Below are 21,517 nucleotides of genomic sequence, written 5' to 3' on the forward strand. Positions count from 1 at the left end.
CTTTCGAAACCGACATCTCGAATCAGTGTTGAGGCTTCGAAGCACAAGTGTTTCGAAACACTGCTTCGAAACGTGGTTCAAAACAGCCATGTCATGTGACCACTGCTTCGAAACATCGTTCAAAATCCCCATGTCATGTGACCTAAGTTAAGTGAACCTTCGGTGCATTTCACTGGCGTCGGCAGGCGTGCCCACGCGTTCAATTAACAGTGTAGACTTTTCTTAAGCAATAACCATGATGGTGTAGTGGTGGTGTTTTTTGCACGGTAGCCCAGGCTGCTTAAATGTGGTTCGATCCCCGTTTGATTTGTAAGGTTGCCTATTGTTTCAGATCGTATCTGTATGTTTTCTTACTTCATCATTAACCACACAGTTTCAACTAAACTCTCAGAATGGTCAAAAATCGAGAGTTTTTATAAGAAGAAAGTGATTTAGAGAACACTAGTGGCAGCAATAAGAATCTCTTTATTGTGACTTCATGTGGTCTCCCATCCAGTAATTGACCAAGGGCATGACTGCTTAGCTTTTGACAAAGACTGAACACAGGTAACACAGTGAGCCACGAACTTTAAAGACTACATCTCCAATACGAAGCATTTGACAGATTTGTTTCACCCTAAACAGCTCTGAGGTGTCGGAATTGTTTCGAAGCCTCGGAAAAATTTGGCACAATTGCTTTGAAGGTTTCAGTGTGTCATAAAGCCTCGCTTTGCCCATCCCTACTAAACAAACATGAAACTCTACAACTTCCCTGTCCCTGTCCCTGTCCCTGTCCCTGTCCCTGTCCCTGTCCCTGTCCCTGTCCCTGTCCCTGTCCCTGTCCCTGTCCCTCTAGCTCTTCCATGCATCCTCCTGTGTTTCCAGTCTCTCTCCCGGTGTGAAATAAACCCGCCTTTAAATAGGCTCGCCAATTACCCAATTAAGTCTTGGGCTAAACCATTTTAGAGGGGTGATGGTCTGTACCAATATCCCCACATCTCCAACAAAGACATACACAAGACATAAACACATACACAGCAATACAATGACGAACAAATGAGTTAAAGGTGAGTGCATGTGAGTGTGCTTGCACTGTCTGTGTGTTGCAATAGGCAGTCTTTCAAAAGTGTATCGCGGTAGAGTGGGTAGGGGAAAAGGAGACGGCTTTCTTCCTCTCTCTATCTCTATCTCTCTCGTTCTCTCTCTTTCTTTCCCTCTAGCTCTCTCTTCCTCTCTCCCTCTCTATCTTTCTTTCTCTCCTTGCCCCTCTCTCTCTTTCCAGGGTTCCCACACCTTGGTTAAGATCAAATTCAAGGACCTTTCAAGGACTTTCCAGGCCCAATATCCTCAAATTCAAGGACCTAATGTGTCGATAAATTTCAAGCTCGGGCATGGTTAAATCATGTTTCGTGATTCATCCTCAATAGACCAAGGATACCTTGTCGCAGTTTTCTTTTATTTTTGGTCATATGACAGATGTGGTAGGCCTATTCTATTCTATTTATATTTTATGTTTGTGTTTACCATAAAACTGAACTGAAATAAACTTCTAGATTTTCCTAAACAAGTTAAACTCGTAAATATTTGGGCAACAAGCACTACACGCGAGAAACACGCAGAAATCACGCTGGCCGTGTAGTTCTAACCAAAGTAAATCTGGCATATGCATAGGATATCGACAGAAGTGGTGGCGAAAAAATGGAAACATGTTAATAAGCGGACAGAATTGTATGGAATTTTTTCCTCAAAAAGAAATCCAAGGACTTCTATTTATATATGTCTGTTTTCAAAAAATTTCAAGGGTCTTGAACATTTTTTTTCAGATTCACAAACTTTCAAGGATTTCAAAGACCAGTGGCAACCCTGTCTTTCTCTCCTTTCCTCTCTCTCTATTTCCCTCTGTTTCTCTCTATCTCTGTCTCTCACTGTCTCTCTCTATCTGCAGCTGACCTTTTCAGACGGACCATCACATTCTTTGTGGTTGGCTTAGCGTTATGTTCCGTCTATAAAGCACTAGCCAGTGCTCTCAACCCCCCACCAACGATAATGAGCGGGTGGTGACAGGGAGATGAATGCCAGGACATAACACACACACACACACACACACACACACACACACACACACACACACACAAAGAAACAGACACACACGTGCACTCAAACACACTTAATGGCTATTAGCTCTCTCGCTTGGGAGCATATGCCAGTGCTTAATGTAAATGAGCAGGGACATCATCACTTGTTTTCCTCTCCCTGTCAGGCATGTTTATACGAGCACACACTCACCCACAGACACACACATGGACACACACACACACACACACAGGCACACGCATATACCCACACACACACACTTACACACAGATGCACATACACAGCATGTTCACACACACATATACTTACACACATGCATTTACACAGCTCACACACACACACACACAGTGATGCATATACCGTTTGCTTGGCACACCTACACTTGCACCCACAAAAACACTTCAACTGTTCCATTCACACATCCCACTCACACACACATTTGACTAATCACACATCATAATTAACAGACTGATGCCATAATCACACCCACTCTCGCTCACACACATACACACACACACAAACAGATGTTACATTGTGCTTTATGTATGTGTGTGTGTGTGTCTGCGTGTGTGTGATGATGTATGAGACTGCGTCCCTGAGTGTGTGTGTGTGTGTGTGTGGTAATATGCACGTCTGTGGTAGTGTTGCACCGATACTACAAAAGTATCGCAATACCCTGAAATTAAAAACGTCACAATACCTAATTGTATTAGTATCATACTTTTAAGAATGGCACTGTTGTTAAGATACATATTTCATGTCAGTGCATGTGCACAAAGGGGGTCATCCCAATGTTCCAAGGGTCCTATGTTCCCCAGATTAATATGGTAGATAATGGGAACATGAAAAAGTATCCTATGTTCCCCAGTTAGAGGGTCCTATGTTCCCTGGGTCCAATGTTCCCAGGGCCCTGTCTTTCTTATGGATTTTTGCTTATTCTGTCAGAAAAACAGTATTTTATGTGCATTTTAAGTGTAAGAATTTTATTTGACCTAGAACACGAAAGATGTTCTTTTTAGAGACCAACTCATTCATGACAATCTTTAGTTATGGTGTGTGTGTGTGTATATATATTTATTTATCTATTTTTTATTTATTTATTTTTACTTAAAATATATCCCGACCCGAACATGACCCCCCCCCCATAGCCGTTGATAAGTGATTGGGTTTGAGAGGCTGTAAGGGTTCCACATGCTAATAACAGGAATGGGACAGCGCCTGTGAACTATTGTTAAGTTGACAACACCAAATGTTTAGCCTAGTGTTTCACATCACAACATTATGATTTGTTATTAATTCTCTTGGGTAAAGTGCATAAATGCTGACTTATGGAAAGGGCACAGAAAGGGTGAGAGTGAGCCCTCATGCACTTCACAATTTCACAGTGGGACGGCCCTAAGGGTGTTATTGTGATTCAGCCACTCTGTGTTAGCAGAAAATTGAATTGTGTTGCATACAGGACATACGTAGAACCTTGGGAACATAGGACCTTGGGAACATAGGACCTTGGGAACATAGGTATGCTCCTGCGCAAAGCATGCTTCTAATGCTTCCCGTAGCCTATGTGTCTTTTCTCCTCACACACACACACACACACACACACACACACACACACACACACACACACACACACACACACACACACACACTTTTCCCCATCAGTGTCAATACAGAGTGAGTGTTTCCAGATTAATCTCCTGTATTCCCCAGTTGGGCTACAATAGCAGCTAATTACCTGACACTCTGTGTTAGCCTGATACACACGGTCACACAGAGATAATTGCTCTTTACCACTTTTGGAGGAAATAACTGAGACTCGTTCTCTCTCTTCCCACCTCGCCCATTCTTTCTCTCTCTTTCTTTTATCCGTCTCTCCCTCCTTCTCAGTATGTCTCCCTCTATCTCACTCTCTTTCGCTTTCTCCCAGTGTATGTTTATCTCTTAAGCTCTGCTCTCTACACCCCCTCTCCCTCTAGCTCTCTTTCTAACCCCCCCTCTCTCTTTCTCTTTCTCTCTCTCGCTCCGACTTCTCCCCTGAGGGTCTATGCTGATGCTTCCAATTAAGCATGAAGCTCCTCGACTTCCCCATCCAAACCTAGCCTGCTCTGACAAGGAGCATATGAAGGGGGGCTGAGGGGATGGCGGCCTTATCTGTGTGTGTATGTGTGTATTAGGGATGTAACGGTTGCCGGTGCAACGTTAAACCACAATATTTCCCCCAAAGAAGGCGCACAGGCGCAGCATGGGCTTGCTGTGTTTGAAATCAGTTGCCACTGTTGCTACACATATTTCAGGATGACTGCAAACACAAATAAACCTAGCTAGATTTGTGGATCTGCGGTGCATTTTGGAAGGCCTACTTTCATAGGAATTGTTTTCCATTGAATCTACTAAATGTTTAGGGTAGAATAATTGCTTTTGTTTACCATTTGTCTAATATGAATGCACAGTTGCCTACTGCATCTTGACAGTTTGTTGTGATAAATACTCGTGGTATCTATACAGCTAACGACAACTTGTGACGGCCATTCATTCACAATATGTAGTAAAATATTGAAAATGTCGGAAGTTTACAAAATTCCTGAACGGTTTTGTTTATAGCTGAAAATGCAACTATAGGTTATAGTGACAAAATATTAACTTTCAGTGTGGCCCGATATTTTTGTAAATTAAATTTAATAAAAAAGTGTTTAAATCGTCCAAGCTCTCCCTTATGGTAGGCTAGTTGTGAACATGCATGCACAAGAAGATACAGCTTCAATAAAAGGAGTTGCAGCTTTATTTAGTGATCAACAATTCACTAACTTTACCTCAGTCGTCAGCCCATCTACCTTCTATTAGTTTGGCGTATACATTTCTTCTCTCTCTCTGCACTAAACACACCGAATAACAAAAAAGGGAACCACACCACTTTCGTAGCAAGACTCTATGCTATTCAGTTGACTCAGAAACATTTTCAGTACATTTGAAAAATACTGCGATAATACCGACAACGGTGATAATTTTGGTCACTATAATATTATATTATAAAAATATAAATTTTTATACCGTTACATCTCTAGTTTGTATACATGTGTGTGTGTTTGCTGGTGTGCTTTCCTACAGTGTTTGCTATGTATTAAAAAGGTGCAACTCTGTAATGGGAGAGTGTTTAATATCAGACACATCTCTGGTCTCTCTCTCTCTCTCATTCTCACACTTTTTTATACACGCCCTCTTGCTCTCTCCGCCTGGACCTCCCTCCCACACACCCACACACACACACACACACACACACACACACCCTTCTCCTTCTTTTTCCCTGTGATTCATGGCAATTGGCCTTTGCCTGGTGCACTTAATAGAGGCAGGTGATTTATGCAGGGTCTCACCCCTTATGCAAGGCTCACATTGGCCTCGGTGTTAAGGGGCCCATCTATCTCCTGCACCCCCCCCCCCCCCCACACACACACACACACACACACACACACACACACACACACACAGACGCTACGGTCTTATTGATGGCGCCATTGTAGCTATCCACACTGATATCGATCAGGGTGTTTGTCTCAGGTTTTATGTCAGGAAGACGCTCCTGTATTTGCCTGTTTGTGTATTTCCAGTTTAGATATATGTCTGCTGTGTGTGTGTGTGTGTGTGTGTGTGTGTGTGTGTGTGTTTGAGAAGGGAGTGTTTTTTGAAGCTGTCCTGCCTTAGGTGTTTGTGTATGTGTGTGTGTGTGTGTGTGTGTGTGTGTGTGTTTGTCTGTATTTGTGTGTGTATAGTGTCTCTAGTGGGTTTTACGTGAGAAGGGAGACAATTTGTTGAAATTGTTCTGGTCGAATTGTGTGTGTGTGTGTGTGTGTGTGTGTGTGTGTGTGTGTGTGTGTGTGTGTGTGTTTGCTTGTGACTGTGTGTCCATGCATGTGAATTGATAGACCACTTGTAGCACTATTGTTTTTTCTCCTCTTCTCATTGATCAGGAGTTTAGTTTGTGAAGGATACCTATGAGGACGGTGGGTTTTTGCAGCAAAGTAAAGCTATGTGGGGTTTTGTGTGTGTGACTTTATGTGTGTGTGTGTATTTGGAGGTCTGCAATTGTTTGTGAGGATCGAAGTTTGTTTGTGTGTGTGTGTGTGTGTGTGTTTAGCTGTCAGTTGTTGGAGGCTGTGTGCACATCATTTATCACATCTTTGTGAAGGGTAATGATTGGCTGAAGTTATGTTTGGATCATTAATCACTTCTCTATTTTGTGTCTGTCTGTGTGTGTGTGTGTGTGTGTGTGTGTGTGTGTGTGTGTGTGTGTGTGTGTGTGTGTGTGTCTGTGTCTGTGTCTGTGTCTGTGTGTCTGTTTTGCAGGTGTCAGCATGGGGAGGCTATGTGTTTATCATTAATCTAATTCCACTGCATGTGTTTGTGCTGCTTCTGATGCAACGCTTTAGCAGAAGAGTCTACATCGGTGAGTAAACACACAAATACACACACACACACACACACACACACACACACACAGATATCTGATTTATGGTTCTTGTTAAGCACCAACATCTCATTATTTGCATTATATGCACATTCACACAGACAAGGAGAAATATGATTTATGATAGATTCACAGACTTCACAAATTATCATTTGCCACACACACACACGTAGGCTACTCATGTCAACACACAAACACACACACATGCATATACATGCACAGATATGTTTAAATTGTTTTCTTAAACTATCATGTAAAGCTGTCAAACACACAGACGCTTTTTCTTTCTCTCTCTCTCACACACACACACAGCCACCCACCCACCCACACACACACACACACACACACACACACACACACACACATGTTCTAAATACGATCCTCACTCATCCCTCGTCATCACTCCTATGGCACATCTAGTCACATCCATCCATCACCACAAAAAACATCGCCCTGTCGCTATAGAAACGGATGGCTCATCGCCCATGGAGATAGCAAAGGCGTTTATCCCAGTCAGGTAGGGATTGATCGCGGAGCGCGGAGCCTCGCTTAACACCAGGGTGCGTATAACTCACTGGGCTCCTTAACCTGGTTAAAATGTATAGCGGCCATATTGGAAAAAAGAGGGAAGGCTCAGACACATTAGTTTGAGTTCTCTCCTATTAATGTTTCCTACAACAGAAGGCACCCAACTTGATGAATAACTCCAGTGTGTGTGTGTGTGTGTGTGTGTGTGTGTGTGTGTGTGTGTGTGTGTGTGTGTGTGTGTGTGATAGACACACTCCACCATGAATAACTCCTGTGTCAGGAGGCTACTCTCTGCACTTTGTAATGTAAGGGAGGTGAATGTGCTGAATGCGCTCAGGTAATAGAGCATTTTCGTCACACTATGATTTAAGGAAGTCAGCCACACACACAACACACTAACACACACACACACACACACTAACACACACACACACACACACACAGAGAGACACACACGCACACACACACACAAACACACATACAAACACTCACACACACACACATACACAGGATCTTCTCCATTTAGCCGCCATAACAGATTCATTAAATAGAAAGAGGCAATTCAGTATTTTACAGCCTTTATACCATCAATTTACAATGAAAGTAAATCCCTTGTCGATGATTACAGGAAATCAATACATCCTATCATTTCACTACCACATTTATAATCTCACCATTAGATCTCACCATTATAACAAAGTTAATCCACATTAATTACCAGATATGACCATTCTGTTACTGACTTATTACCACAACAAATGGTGGTTTATAGTTTAGAAACCTTTTTTTATACACATACCCCTCCACTACCCCCACAGTCGCTGCCTTCATACCTTGTAACTTGTCTGTATGGCTGCAGATGTAACATATCTACATTGTTTTATTGCCAAATATATTGAGTAGTTGTACAATCCAGCGCAAACAAAACAGATACATAAGAAAAGAATCGAAGTGAAAACGTATTTTCCGCGGAAATCCAGGTATTTCGGTTCGATTTTCATTATTGTCGCTGAATTCTCTGCGTACTCTGCGTGTTTCTTTTACTGTCTATGGCATACATGGGCAACATACGGCCCACGGGCCACATCCGGCCCATGGGCTTTCCCTGACCGGCCCGCGTAAGGTCCGTGAAAGAACAATAGTCATGAGCCTAGCATAGAGATAATGCATGCAAATCAATATCGTTGTTTTTATTTTGAAAGCGACTGCTATTTGTACGCCCATACATTTGTGCGTGGATGCATACGACGTAAACACCCTCACTGATGTGCTGGTGAATAGAATTTATGCTTCTGCGTCGACACAATGCAGTTGCCTTTACGTCGGCGTAAACCTTTCAAAGTTTTGTGTCTCTTATGTTTGCGTCGCTCACCACCACAAAGGTTGTTAGAACGAACTCCTACTGCTGCTCGTTGGCGATATGAAGTGTTCATTTCAAAACGTTACTGGCAGATAGACAGTTTACAATCGGATAATCCCGTAATTGTAACCAAAATATGTCTGAGTTTATTTGCAAAGTTTATGTTTGCGAACTAGTATGATGCTACTACCCACAGGTTGCTTGAAGCAGCCGGCTCAACACACAGAGCGAGTTGACCAATCACAGTGCATAAAGTTAAAGCAAAAACATAGCCTACATTTTTAAAATAGTTTTCTTTGTGCATGTTGATTAACTAATGACAGCCTACTATTGTCTGCTCCACGTTTTCGTAGTCTAATTCTGCATAGAGCTAATTTAATGATGGTAATGATTTAATGATGAAAAATTGCTGAGTGTTGATGAAATGGTGGCACAGGCCTATCAGTTGTACTGACTCCTTCACATTTTCATGACCTAGCCTAATTATATAGATATTGTAGTACTTTTTTATATCAGTCTTTGAAAACTGGAAAAAATGTCAATGTCAAAAAATAATTTTCGAGAATGAGGATTAAATACTGGACATAGATTAAATAGGCTATTGCTGTTTTTCCTTTGTCTCCCTCACATTTTCATCTGTTCTTACGACTAAACAAAACCATATGATTTACTTAATGTTATACAAGAACAGAATAGAATTGAACAGAATTGAGTTCAGACTTGAGTTCGGTATTTTGGGTCCGGCTCTCCTCAACAGTCCCAGTTTGTCATGTGGCCCCTTGGGGAAATTAGTTGCCCACCCCTGGTCTATGGTGTTCACAACATGGAGGTATTGGTTCACAAGGCTCCTCTGATTCCATCGATACCAACTACATGTTTGTTGGACCAATGAGAGTCGAGATAGATGCCATCAAAGTGAATGAGTCACGTGAGCGATGAATCTGACAACCAGTCTTTGAATGGCCATAGCGCTGCGTCTGAGCGAGCCAATGAGATGGGACCTAGATGCCCATGTAGCCAATGAGGAGACTTTTCTTTAGACATGTGACAAATCGTCACATTTTACTTTCTTGCCGGCTAAATTCAATGCACAATGCTCATGACCAGACGCCGAAGCAGTGGTTTGGAAGTTTGTTGCTAAACAAGCCAGAGGCATCTTTTTGAAGGTTTTTGTTAGTAAAAAAACATGCCAAAGAGACAAACAAAAGCGAAATATGTTGAAGAACCCGAGGACATCGATGAATTGGAGGACATCGATGAAGGAGAAGAAAGCAATTTCTCGGAATGCGACTCCGAGGACGAACAGAACTTTTTAGCTGGGAAGGACCCTGATTTCGAGCTGTGAGTAGACTACTAATTTCCGTATACAGTTACAGATACAGTTTATTTTGCTTTTGTAATTTTTTGGTGCATAGTTGTGCATTTAGCTGAACATATGTGCCGTGCTCGCGTGTGTATGGTGTGCGCTAGTGCATAGTTTTTTATTTTACTGAACATATGTGCCGTGCTCACGAGTGCATGGTGTGCGCTAGGCTAGTGCATAGTATTCGCATTTAAACTGAACGTGTGTGTGAGAGAGAGTGAGTGAGTGATTTGTTTTTCTCCTGTAGTAGTACACATGGATATGGGTTCTTTTTTTTTCTCAAACTATTTTGTTCAGTCATTATTTAGGCAGTTCTAGTGTGTGCAAAAACATGTGTGAATGGGGGATGGTGACACCCTACCTGGGGGAGGTGTGAATAGTGTTCTGGTAGCCTACCTGGGGGGGAGGGGAGTTAGGTGAGAATGCAGTGTGTGTGTGTGTGTGTGTGTGTGTGTGTGTGTGTGTGTGTGTGTAAAAGAGAGTGCAGGGGGGGATGTGTGACTGAGTTCACACATTTATCTCATTTGTATAAGTTGTTGAGAAGGGTTTTCATATACTTTAGTTGGTCTGAGTCTAATTTCCATCTGTACAATTGTTTCAGTAACAGCGATGAAGACTGGGTCCCGCAAAGCAAAAAAACAAGAGCTGAGGACCCTGTGTCTGAGGAAGTGGAGCCGGTGGCCGAGACAAGTGGGACAAGGAGAGGAAAGAGTGCTGCAAGAAGCAGGGGGAGAGGGAGAGGCAGGGGAAGAGGGCGCTCCCGTGGCAGACAGGAAAGCGGAGACGCAGCAGAGGGGGAACCATGGCTTGGAACGGACATCCAGGACACCATACCTCCACAGCCCACATTTCGCCCTGTGAGGACTCCTGGCCCCCAGCTGATCTCTGCACAGTATACAATATTACAACTCTTCCAGTTGTTCATAACACGCTCCATTTTGGAGACCGTGGTTGCCAACACAAACAAGTTTGGTTCGAGGCACCATGAATCCGAATGGCACACAATAACCATACAGGACATGTACTCATATCTTGCTATGCTCATATACATGGGCCTACTCACAGCCCGTGCCATCCCTGACCACTGGAGACAGTCAAGACTCCACAGCCCGGCCTTCCCCAGTAGCATCATTTCAGAACAAAAATTCTCCCTCATTTCAACAGCCATCCACATGAGTGACCCTGACAATGACCAGGTGAACAACTCAAGGCGGGGCACCCCACAGTACGACCGACTCGCCAAGATAAAGCCCATGTATGAAGAGATGCGGGAGGTCTGCAAGGCAAACTTTCACCCTTACCAACATGTGAGTGTTGACGAGAGGATGGTGGCTTCGAGAGCGAGCGTCAGCTTTCGTCGATTTATGAAGGACAAGCCGACCAAATGGGGCTTCAAACTGTTTGTCTTGGCAGACTCCTCAAATGGCTATACGTGGGACTTTTTTGTTTATGATGGGAAAGGCCACATCGGTGCAGGGAATGGGCTGAGTTACGACTCTGTGATGGAGCTGGTTTCCACTCAGCACCTGGGAACAGGTTATAAGCTCTACGTGGATCATTTCTACACAAGCCCAAAACTGTTCCGTGACCTACTGCAAAAGAAGGTGTGGGCCTGTGGGACCATCCGCGCCTCCCGGATTGGTTTCCCCAAGAACAGTCCAGGTGGCCTGGACAATCGTTCGCCCAGGGGCACCATCCGATGGCTGCGGGACGATCCCATCCTCTTTGTCCAGTGGAAGGACACACGGGATGTCCAGATGTGCTCTACCCTGCACACAGCCCATGCGGATGAAACGATAGAGAGAAGGGTGAAGGGGCCAGATGGGAAATGGACGAGCCAGGACTTGCCTGTCCCACCTGCTGTGAAGGACTATAATACGTATGTACTGTTTTCATATTTTGACATCAAGCAAGTGATTGCATATACAGTCTACAATATCTGCACAGTTCAATAACATTTTCTCTGTATTCTTTGTGTTTCTTCAGGTACATGGGTGGTGTCGATCTATCTAATGTCCTGCACAAAACAAAAAAGTGGTACAGGTCACTGTTTTACCATTTCATTGACATTGGCATTGTCAACGCCTTTGTCCTTCACAAGGAGTTGGCAGCTCAAAGAGGCGAGAGGCCAATGACCCAGAATGCTTTTCGTGAGGAACTTATCCTTCAGCTCACCGACTCTGGAGCCCCCACCACTGTACCCAAATCGTCTTCCGTATCTCTGAGTGGAATGCACCTCCCCAAACACACTGCTGGGGATTCCACTGAAGGTCGCACGAGGTGCAAGCACTGCCACCAGAAGACCCCGGTCCGCTGTGAACTCTGTGATGTGGCGTTGTGTTTTGTTCCATCAAGGAACTGCTTCTTCGACTGGCACCAACAGAACATCCAGCAATAGGATGTAGCTGTGAACTTAAATTTTATGTAAATAGTTTTTCTAGATTTATAGCTGTGCACTTTAGTTTTATGTAAATAGTTTTTATAAATACGTTTATACTATGTTGTTTGCATTGTTATTTTTTTGTTATGAGTATGAAAATATAAATAAGCATTAAGTTAAAGTTTCAGAAGATGAACATGCTTTACATTTAGTCAGCATTACATAATTCTAATGTGTTTTTATTTAGGTCATGTTCACTTTAAGATCACATTGGTCTAAATGTCCTATCACTTGATCCGTAGTTAAGTAACTAAGCCTCTGATGCCTCTGGCTTGTTTAAGTAAACACTCAACTCGGAGAGTCCCGCCCCTCCTCCGAGAGAGCTTAGTTTCCGGAAGTAAGTCTCCCATTCATTTCTCCCATTGACTTTTTGGAAAAATCCATATCTAAAGAGTTTTAGAGCATGTCTTAGGCTAACCAGCTACGGCGTAATTCATAAGCATACAACATATCATTTCAAGTGAAAAAACTAAGAGAAAATCCAAAAAAAGGTACAAGACTGTGTACATATTTTAATTTCCGAGCGAAGGAACTACTCATCCCATAAACCACTGTGCCTCACTGAATAACATATAGTCCAAGGCACAACCGCGAAAGCCATTTGAACAACTTCCAACCGACGACAGCACGCAAACCTTTTCCTCCGAACAGTGATTTCTATATAGTGAATGTGCAGTTAATAATCAGGTATTATATCAGGTATATTTCATGCAATTTCAAGGAAATCTCAAAATGGAGGTTTTAAACATGCGCCCAGGGGTGTGGCATTTAACAGCATAGGTGTGGTCTGGCACATGATCTAAAAATCTCTATCTTACACCATCTAAAAAACATTACACAAGAACATTCACTGACAAACAAAAACCTGAGGGGTATTTCACAAAGGCAGAATTAAGACATCCAATATAAGTGGTAAAGCGAGGTTTGACATAGCGTCTGGTCATCCTAGCTCAACTCGTTTCACTAATGCCAATCCAGGATGAGTAGGAGCGACTATGTCAAGCCAGGTGTAAGTTCTCGTTTCTGCTCTAAAGTGCCCACGGTTGGAATTTTAAAAAAAATGCAGAAAATGGCAAATCTACGTATGCACCCACATGTGAATGCTTCTCAGCACGCAACGTCAGGAAGTCAGGTAAAGTTAGGCATTTTTTTCGCCAATCTGCAAAAAAAAAATCTTACCCATAGCTTTTTTACACTATTAAAAAAGTAGTAACACCTCCCAATTTATTCACGGCCAAATCCTTAGGGAAATGCCTGGAGAGCCAATCAAGTTTGTGGTGGTGAACATTTTTTCCCCCCAATATTAGCTTTTGAGATGTCTACCTAGGGGTTTTTAGGGGTGCTGAATCTATCCCAGCCATTAGTTTTGAGTAAAAATGACCAACTCCATAAAAAGTCCACAAGTGGTTTTATTGAACAATTACAAAACAAAACTTCCTTAATCAGTTTAAAATGTAACAAACCTCATCCCTCAACTCCGCTGCATTCCCTCACTCCTGTTATCATCTGGCTGGAGAGTTATCATGACAGTTCCCATAAGCAGAAATACACTTGACTCCTTGCTTTTTACAGAAGCACCTGAGAGTGTCACAGTCGCCTGCACAGTTGCAGCTGACAAACTTCAGAAAGTAGTCCGGTGCAATGGGATCTGGTGTAGGGACTGGTGCATAACCATGTTCTCCTTGTTTCTATCCACACTCATGGATATCTAGTGATGAACTTTGTATCAGTAGCCAACCTCAGATGTGCCCACAGAGAGTGCTGTGCTGCAGTTCCTGTAGTCGGAGGTAGTTTACTAAGGCTTGATACTAGTTATGTTGTCCTCGTGAGTTTTACATTTTGTTGCTCACTGTCCACCCTCCACGTTGGACAGTCTTTTCTCTCTCTCTCTCTCTCTCACACACACACATGCACACACACACATCTATGCACACTGACTCTCACAAACACATTCACAACCACACACACACATCTATGCACATTGACTCTCACAAACTTACACAAACTCATTTACAAACACAAAAACTTTTTTTCTACTTTGACCAACTTCATGATTCTTTGGTGCATAAACTACCTTTACTACCTTTAACTATGTTAAATTGGAGAATAAACTATTCATTATATTAACTTCATTGAGGAAGAAACTCCGAGACTTATGAGATGCAAAGTTGTTATTTATTTAAAATATTGTAAAAAATATAGAAGAATTGCATAAGACTTGCTCATTAATTGATGGAGAGCTGCAGCATTAGTCCTGTGCTTTGCCACACCATCCAAAACAGCGAATCCAAAACCGCTGAAACCAAGCAAACATTCCATCATGAGATCGCATCATGACATGACACACAGAGACAAAAGAAGACAAAAAGACAAATGTACCAGGCAACCACACATTTCAATGCGATGGAGATGTAAACAAACCTTCATGCCAGACTTTTTCTTTTTTGGTGTCTCCCTGAGCAGCTTTGGCTCAGTGAAGGAGGCCGGGCCAGTGTCCTCTGAGAGGCAGTGCTCATCACCCTCCCCCATGTCCACAGGGGAGTGGCGACCACTATCCTCATTCTCCACATGCAAAGGCATGGCCTCCTGCGCAGAAGTGGCACACTGGACTTCAGAGACATCCTGGAGTTGAACGGAGGATTCTGATCTGGACATTTCTATCTCGCCGTCCTGAGCGGAGACTTGAGTCTCATTGTCCAGTGGCACCACTTGATGGGGCTGTTCTGAGCCATGGTCAGGCTCACTGAGATCCTCATGGGTTGAGTCATTACCCTGCCTCCTCAGTGTGGCCATCCAGGGAGGCTCTATCCAGCATGGGAACTGGATAGGCAGGGCCACACATAGTGCGTCACATAGCTGCCAAACGTCATAAAGGAACCAATATGAGCACCAGAGAGAAAACCCAAACGTTTGGCTCTACTGAAGCACGCCAACCATTAGAGCTTCTTAGCATGACTCAGTCAGTGCTTAACACCTTAGTTTTCACTGAAAAGACTGAAATACTCACCTTCAGAAGTCTGGTCATAGCTGGGCATGGTCTAACTGAATGAGCTAAAAAGACCGTTGCGACAGCCTCCGCATATTTAAGGGCCTCAGCGAAGTGTCCTGCCCCGAGCAGTCTACAGCTGTAGAGGATCTTCATGGTCTATAGCACAAGATCCAGACTGTAAGCTCATCTAGCGTTAAAATAGCAAAATGACTGATGCCCATATAGTAAAACATTGATTAAAATGTATTCATATTTTTGCATTAACTTTGACTGCAAAAAGGTTACAAGTATACCTGGAAACGTAAACATTGATTCCCTGTGTTGAAAGACAAAAGGTACTCATATGCCTCAGTTCGTTGTATTGCAGCATTGCATACAAACTCCTTCAATGGCATGCTAGAGAAAGACAAGGGGCATCTTGTGTTACTTAACTGAATGCTTCTTAGTTTGGACAGACTTATGTCTGTTCCATGACTAACCTGAAATCCTGTCCAATCAGTGTCAGCTTAGAGTCCCGATGATAGTAACTAGGCTCTATGCGCATGGCCATATAACAGAAATGAGCAGACCACGTGTGCCCATTCCTTGCTGGAAGACATTATGGTTTGATGCAATGATTATTCTGATAATTCTGTGTCATATACCAGATGTATGGTCATCTGAGAAAGGCTTATTCATTTCTTACCAAGAGTATTAGCCAGCATGTTGACCATCACATTCTGGACTTGAGGGCAGATGGAATTGGCCAAGATGATGGCCAGATGGGGGCACCACTCTCTCCAGCTCATGTTCTCACATTTCTGGAAGGCAGTGACATAACATTCAGATTTAATCATGAAAAGACACAATGAACAAATCAACACACACTCCTTTGCATGCATGTACACACTCAAAGAGCTCAAATAATACTCACAGAAGCAACTCTTGGAATTTGCCCTAGAAAGACATGGTAGTATGTCTTCATTGGGTCAGAATCATCCAGACTGCTGATGAACCTAAAAAACAATAGCACGGATCACTGTTTCAAGCCTTACATAGTCAAATGAAAATAGCTGGCACTGTCTTGACGGTTTATAATTCATAAAACCGTCCTTACCTAGTTATGGATGGGACACATGAGGCTTTCCTAAAAAAGCTGTCCAGTATCAATGCATGCTCCCAGTACTCATTTTTAATGGCAAGGTTTAGAGCTTCCTACAACACAATATCATAAAGCTTAATTAGTAATACATATTAAATGTTCAGTCAGACTCTATTTCTGCATTTCATATTTGTATCATCTAGAATCTAGATCTTGCCTCTTTCTTGTTCAGAATGAGCAATTCCACAAGGTCTTGACCATGGCTATCTGGAGCTCTAATTCCATGCAGCTGCTGCAGCAGTTGGATGGCGAGGTCCTTGCCAGACACCATCTGGAAAAGAGAACAGTCTGTCATGAAATATGTGAAGCTCCTGAGATCATTTTTTTACATTTTCCATAATGATACACATGTAGCCTATGGAAGTATAAAGGGGAAGACATGATTCTATCTCTGTTGTATCAATATCTGTCTGACACTTGCTTGGCCTACATAAAAACATCCCAGCTCAAGCAACTAATGTTTACTTGGACGCTTCACACTTACGCCATTCTTTCTCCACATCATAGCCAGCATACGCCAGACCATGTCAACTCCTGCTTTGTCTTCAATGGATTCATCATTGATACACCGCTGCCACTCAGTCAGAATATAGTGGTATACCGCTCCATGATCCGTCACACCTCTGCAATCATTACACCATAGTAGTAGTATAGAAGTAGTTTCCAAACATTACAATGAGGCTTAAGTAAGAATGTACACCTTGGCTATTCTTAACTCTCCAGAACTCACCTCACAAGTGGCCCAGGAAATATAACTTTTCCATTAAGAGCATCCATTTTCAAAGCCAGCTAAAATGTTGGAGAATGTAATAATTACTGTGTGAATATTTTTAGATACAGAGGTATGTTTTTCTGAATACTGACTTCTGAAGAGTGTGACTTTCTGTTCCCAGCACTGACAGCACTATCAGCACTTACCAGGTCTCTCTGTATCACATCTTCTTCGTTAGACTGACTGTCTGAGTCACAATCCAGATAATCAAGCTAAAGAATCACAAACCACATTTAAAATCTCTGATCATATCTATAATAGCACAGCCAAATGGAATATACATTACAGGATACAACTGTCAAAAGGGAATATCCATAACAAAAATGCTGTGTTCTTGTTGACCAAGGGTGCGTTTCCCAAAACCATAGTTTCTAACCCGTTAGCAACTTAGTTGGTTGGCAATGGGAAATTGCCTTGCAACCAACAAAGTTGCTAACCTAGTTAGCAAGTATGGTTTTTGGAAACGCAGCCCAGATTGTAGGAAAATACATTTGGCCATATGCTAGCAACAGAAGGGTGTTTCAGTTGTTTACTACAATCAAAGCAGTGAAATAGTGAAGCCTAGATAACTTTATATGTAGAGGTAGATTTCATTGTGACCAGGATTTGTTCCAATAGCCAAAATTTGCAAATTTTCTGTTACCTTGGGGGTTACAGAGGCAACCTGCGCGAAGAAAGCTTCATATCTCCCAAAGTAGAAATCCCACCAGGCGGCATGGGATCTGCCAATCATAAAAGTGCAGCTTTTAATGTCTTGTACCAAACAGATATTGTTTAATAGCCCATATATTTATATTTCTGAATAGTCTGTAAATCTGCATACCCTGCATTGGCTCTCTTAAACCTTGCTTGACAGGTTGATTTTTTTGCCTCAGTCTCACCCAGGGCATCTACTTGATGCTGTTAAGAGAAAATAGCTCAGTGCTTGAAAGTGGCCCTGTGTCTCCAAACTGAAATACTGAATTAACTTCACATTCATATTCACAGTTGATATACAAAAGTTTTTACCAAATTACACAATAATGATGATGGTGATACCTGGTCATGAATCCGGGCCTCACTGGGAACATCTCCCAGTTCTTTGACCTGCATGGAAAGTTCAGGTGAGAGGAGGGCTCCACAAACAGCCTTCGGTTCACGAACGGACATCTCTGAGGCTATGCTCACAGTCTCAGAAGTCATGGCGAGGACAGCCAGCAGACTGTAACTTTCCGTTACTCGGGTAGGCTATGCGCTTACTGTCGGACAAGTTGCGATTATTCTGAATGCAGACCGTCGAAAAACGTGCCTCTCTGTCTAAACTCAGGATCGATTTTGAGCACGTTCATGTAGGCCTATACTCACACAGCTAATGAAATGTAAACATCACAATGGAAAATGTCAAGTAAGTAGCCTACTGCGTCACAATGTACTAGGTGGAACTTTGCAAAATGATTGTCTTAGCGCTGATGCAAAGCACTCTGGAGACTTTGGTCATTCCAGGGCCGAGGCTAACTTAAAACAAAGACGGTTGATAAAGAAAAACTATTCATAACATAAATATATGCCTTATAGAAAATGTATAAGTCCTATATTGACACTGAGGGATAGAAAAATGTATAAGTCCTATATTGACACTGAGGGATAGAACACCATAAAAAAGTTGCTCATTTTCAGCACTTTGAACAGCGACGATGTCCAGCAACAAGCTTGTAGCCTAGGACAGCTGAGGGGTATTTCACAAAGGCAGAATTAAGACATCCAAGATAAGTGATAAAGCGAGGTTTGACATAGCGTCTAAGCTAAACTCGTTTCACTAACGCCAATCCAGGATGAGTAGGAGCCCGACTGTCAAGCCAGGTGTAGCCTAAGTAAATCAGGATGTGTGCGCGTTCTCGTTTCTGCTCCAAAGAGCACGGTTGGAATTTAAAAAATGCAGAAAATAGCGTCATTCACACAAAGTGAACCACCGCTTTTGATACACTAAAAATGAAGTAAAGTAATGAAGTAAAGTAATCATGGCTATTTCTGTAATGTGGCAGACCAACTGAATGCAAATTTACGTATGCACCCACGTGTGAGTGCTTCCTTGTCTCGGCACGCAACGTCATTAAGAAAGCTTGCCACTGCAAAGATGCACATAGTTGAAAACAACTTAGGAAAATTGCCCCTCCACTTCCAATCAACTACTGTAGCCTAGGCTAGGCCTAGACTTTTCATCAAACTATCAACAAAAGAAGCAACAACGAGTAGGCCTATGTTAATAATTATAAGGCTACCATAATTAAAATGATAACCAACCATATGGTATTACACAGACAATTTGTTGTGTTTTGCGAGTAAATACATGTAGCAAATAGCATATAAATGGAATAAAGCTCTTCAAAAATTCACATGGAGGTCTGACTTGAATGACAGCTAGCTGGACCAATAAGACAACATAATTATCATTAGAATTAACTTAGTTTGCCTGTTAGCCTGGTCGGGACCAGGTGCAGAGAATAAATCCACATGGCAACTTATGTGTCATCTCTTTTGTCAAACCAAGTCAAGGCTAAATTCATCCAGGATAACCAAAAAATCTCAGCTTAATCCCTTATCTAGGTTTTTTGAAATACCCCTCTGGTCTATAGCGAAAGGCGCATATGAAGCACAGCTGAAGACGCATGCACTGTCACGAGATGTAAGCAGCATCTCCTCTGCAGGATAAATGTCCTTAGGTTTTTATTCTGTCATTTGAACACTATTGGGGTAAGTGTTGCTATTTTCAGGCTATGTTTTCGATGGTAACCCCTTGTCGGGGTAATTAATGTGTAACTGTTTTGTCGTCGACTATGACACCACGGTGAAGTAGTTTCACTTTGCCAATGAGTTCAAATAATAGACAAGTGCAGATGTGTGTAGCCTAGGGCTGGGATAAACGATTATTTTTTAAACGATTAATCTAGCGATTATTTTTTCGATGCATCGATTAATCTAACGATTCATTTTTTCAGTCCGATTCGATTTCGATTCGATTCGATTATCGATTATCTCCCCATTAATTCACTAATAAAAACTTATACATGTTTATTTACACATCTGAATGAAAAAAAACATGAATTCTTTAACATTGCAATATATGGTTATTGCTCTTAAGATTCCAAAATAAAAGACTATACAAGTGCAAAGTAATGCATTCTTAGTCAGAGGTAGCATTCAATAAAGTTCAGTAGTGTATGTCTAATTGAGTGCCTGTCATTTTAAGACGTTCGTGTGGGAATCCTTGCAATTAACATTAACACAGTTAAAAGGCTGCTGATATGTGGATGCAATTCATAACGTAGTTAGTTCAAATAACGGTTCGTACTTCTCCTTTGGACAAGCACTTTTGAGTCTTGGAAAACACTTTTCCATTTACATCGGGATTTTGCAAACATTCAGAGTCAATAAAATGAGCCCTGCATGAGCAACGAATAAGCAGCTGCAAGTAAGCATGCTAAACTTGACACCCAAACAGTATTCTAACGTTAGCTTTGAGATACTGCTTGATTGCATACTGTATCTTAACTTAGTTTAGTCTCCTCAATGTACTATGTTGTGATAAGACCTTAGCAGAGTTTACTTTAACTTTAATTCAGCAGTTTTAATGCTGCAAATTTGCGCAGCATGGTCACGATGCTAAGCGGATTTAATAGCAATTTAACCCACTGTGTTCTATGGAGTGCTTCTATGTGGCAACAACAATCCTTCAACAATCGTGAATATTTTGTTAAATGCACATGCAGAGGAGGAGCAGCGGACTCGTTACGAGAGAGAGCGGGCGGGGCGAGGAAAGGCTGTGTGAGTAAAAAGTGCAGCTCAATGAAATTATTTTATCTTATCTTTAAATAGTAGGCCTACAACATAGAACATCAATGTGTGGTGGCCGGTTTTGATTTCGTGGTACCCAGCCACAGATTAGTCAAGTATGGAAAACACTGAAGGTGTAAAATTAAAAATATTTAGCAGCACACGTTATGCTTGACGAATCGACGCTCATATTTTGCGTCAACGTTTTTTTTGCGTCAACGTCATCGATTACGTCGACGCGTTGTCCCAGCCCTAGTGTAGCCTATACTCTGCTAGGTTTTAGTAAAGCATGGTTTAGTCGAATACCTGTTCCATATGGTCTCGCGTGCAAGCAGATTCCTTCAAATGCACCGCTGACTATCAAAATACCGCTGCGCTGTTTGAAGTTGCACTGCTTGCTGTTAAACAGAATAACAGATGTCATTCTCATTGGTTTAAAGAATGTTACGCCCAAACCAAAACACACCCACGACTGATTAAGAAACATAAGACTAAGAGCCGCCTTTTTGTGCCAGGCGCAAAAACCACCCCAAATATGGAGTGGACAAACCCCTAAATGTATTTAAACTATTTGCCAGT

At 42.2% G+C, this 21,517-nt stretch overlaps 1 protein-coding gene across 1 annotated transcript in view; it reads left to right on the plus strand.

Moving 5' to 3' along the window:
* Positions 1–21,517, plus strand: part of LOC143140984 (dolichyl-diphosphooligosaccharide--protein glycosyltransferase subunit STT3B-like) — a 128,921-nt gene that overhangs the window by 80,370 nt on the left and 27,034 nt on the right. The window contains exon 5 of the mRNA XM_076302178.1: positions 6,415–6,514. Coding sequence (XP_076158293.1) covers positions 6,415–6,514 — 100 coding nt within the window. The remainder of the gene's footprint in view (positions 1–6,414; positions 6,515–21,517) is intronic.

This window comes from Alosa pseudoharengus, unplaced genomic scaffold (assembly GCF_046254945.1).
Source record: "Alosa pseudoharengus isolate Yale_2024_CS ecotype anadromous, Long Island Sound unplaced genomic scaffold, YU_APseudo_1.1 YU_APseudo_1.1_scf_23, whole genome shotgun sequence".
Lineage (NCBI taxonomy): Eukaryota > Metazoa > Chordata > Actinopteri > Clupeiformes > Clupeidae > Alosa > Alosa pseudoharengus.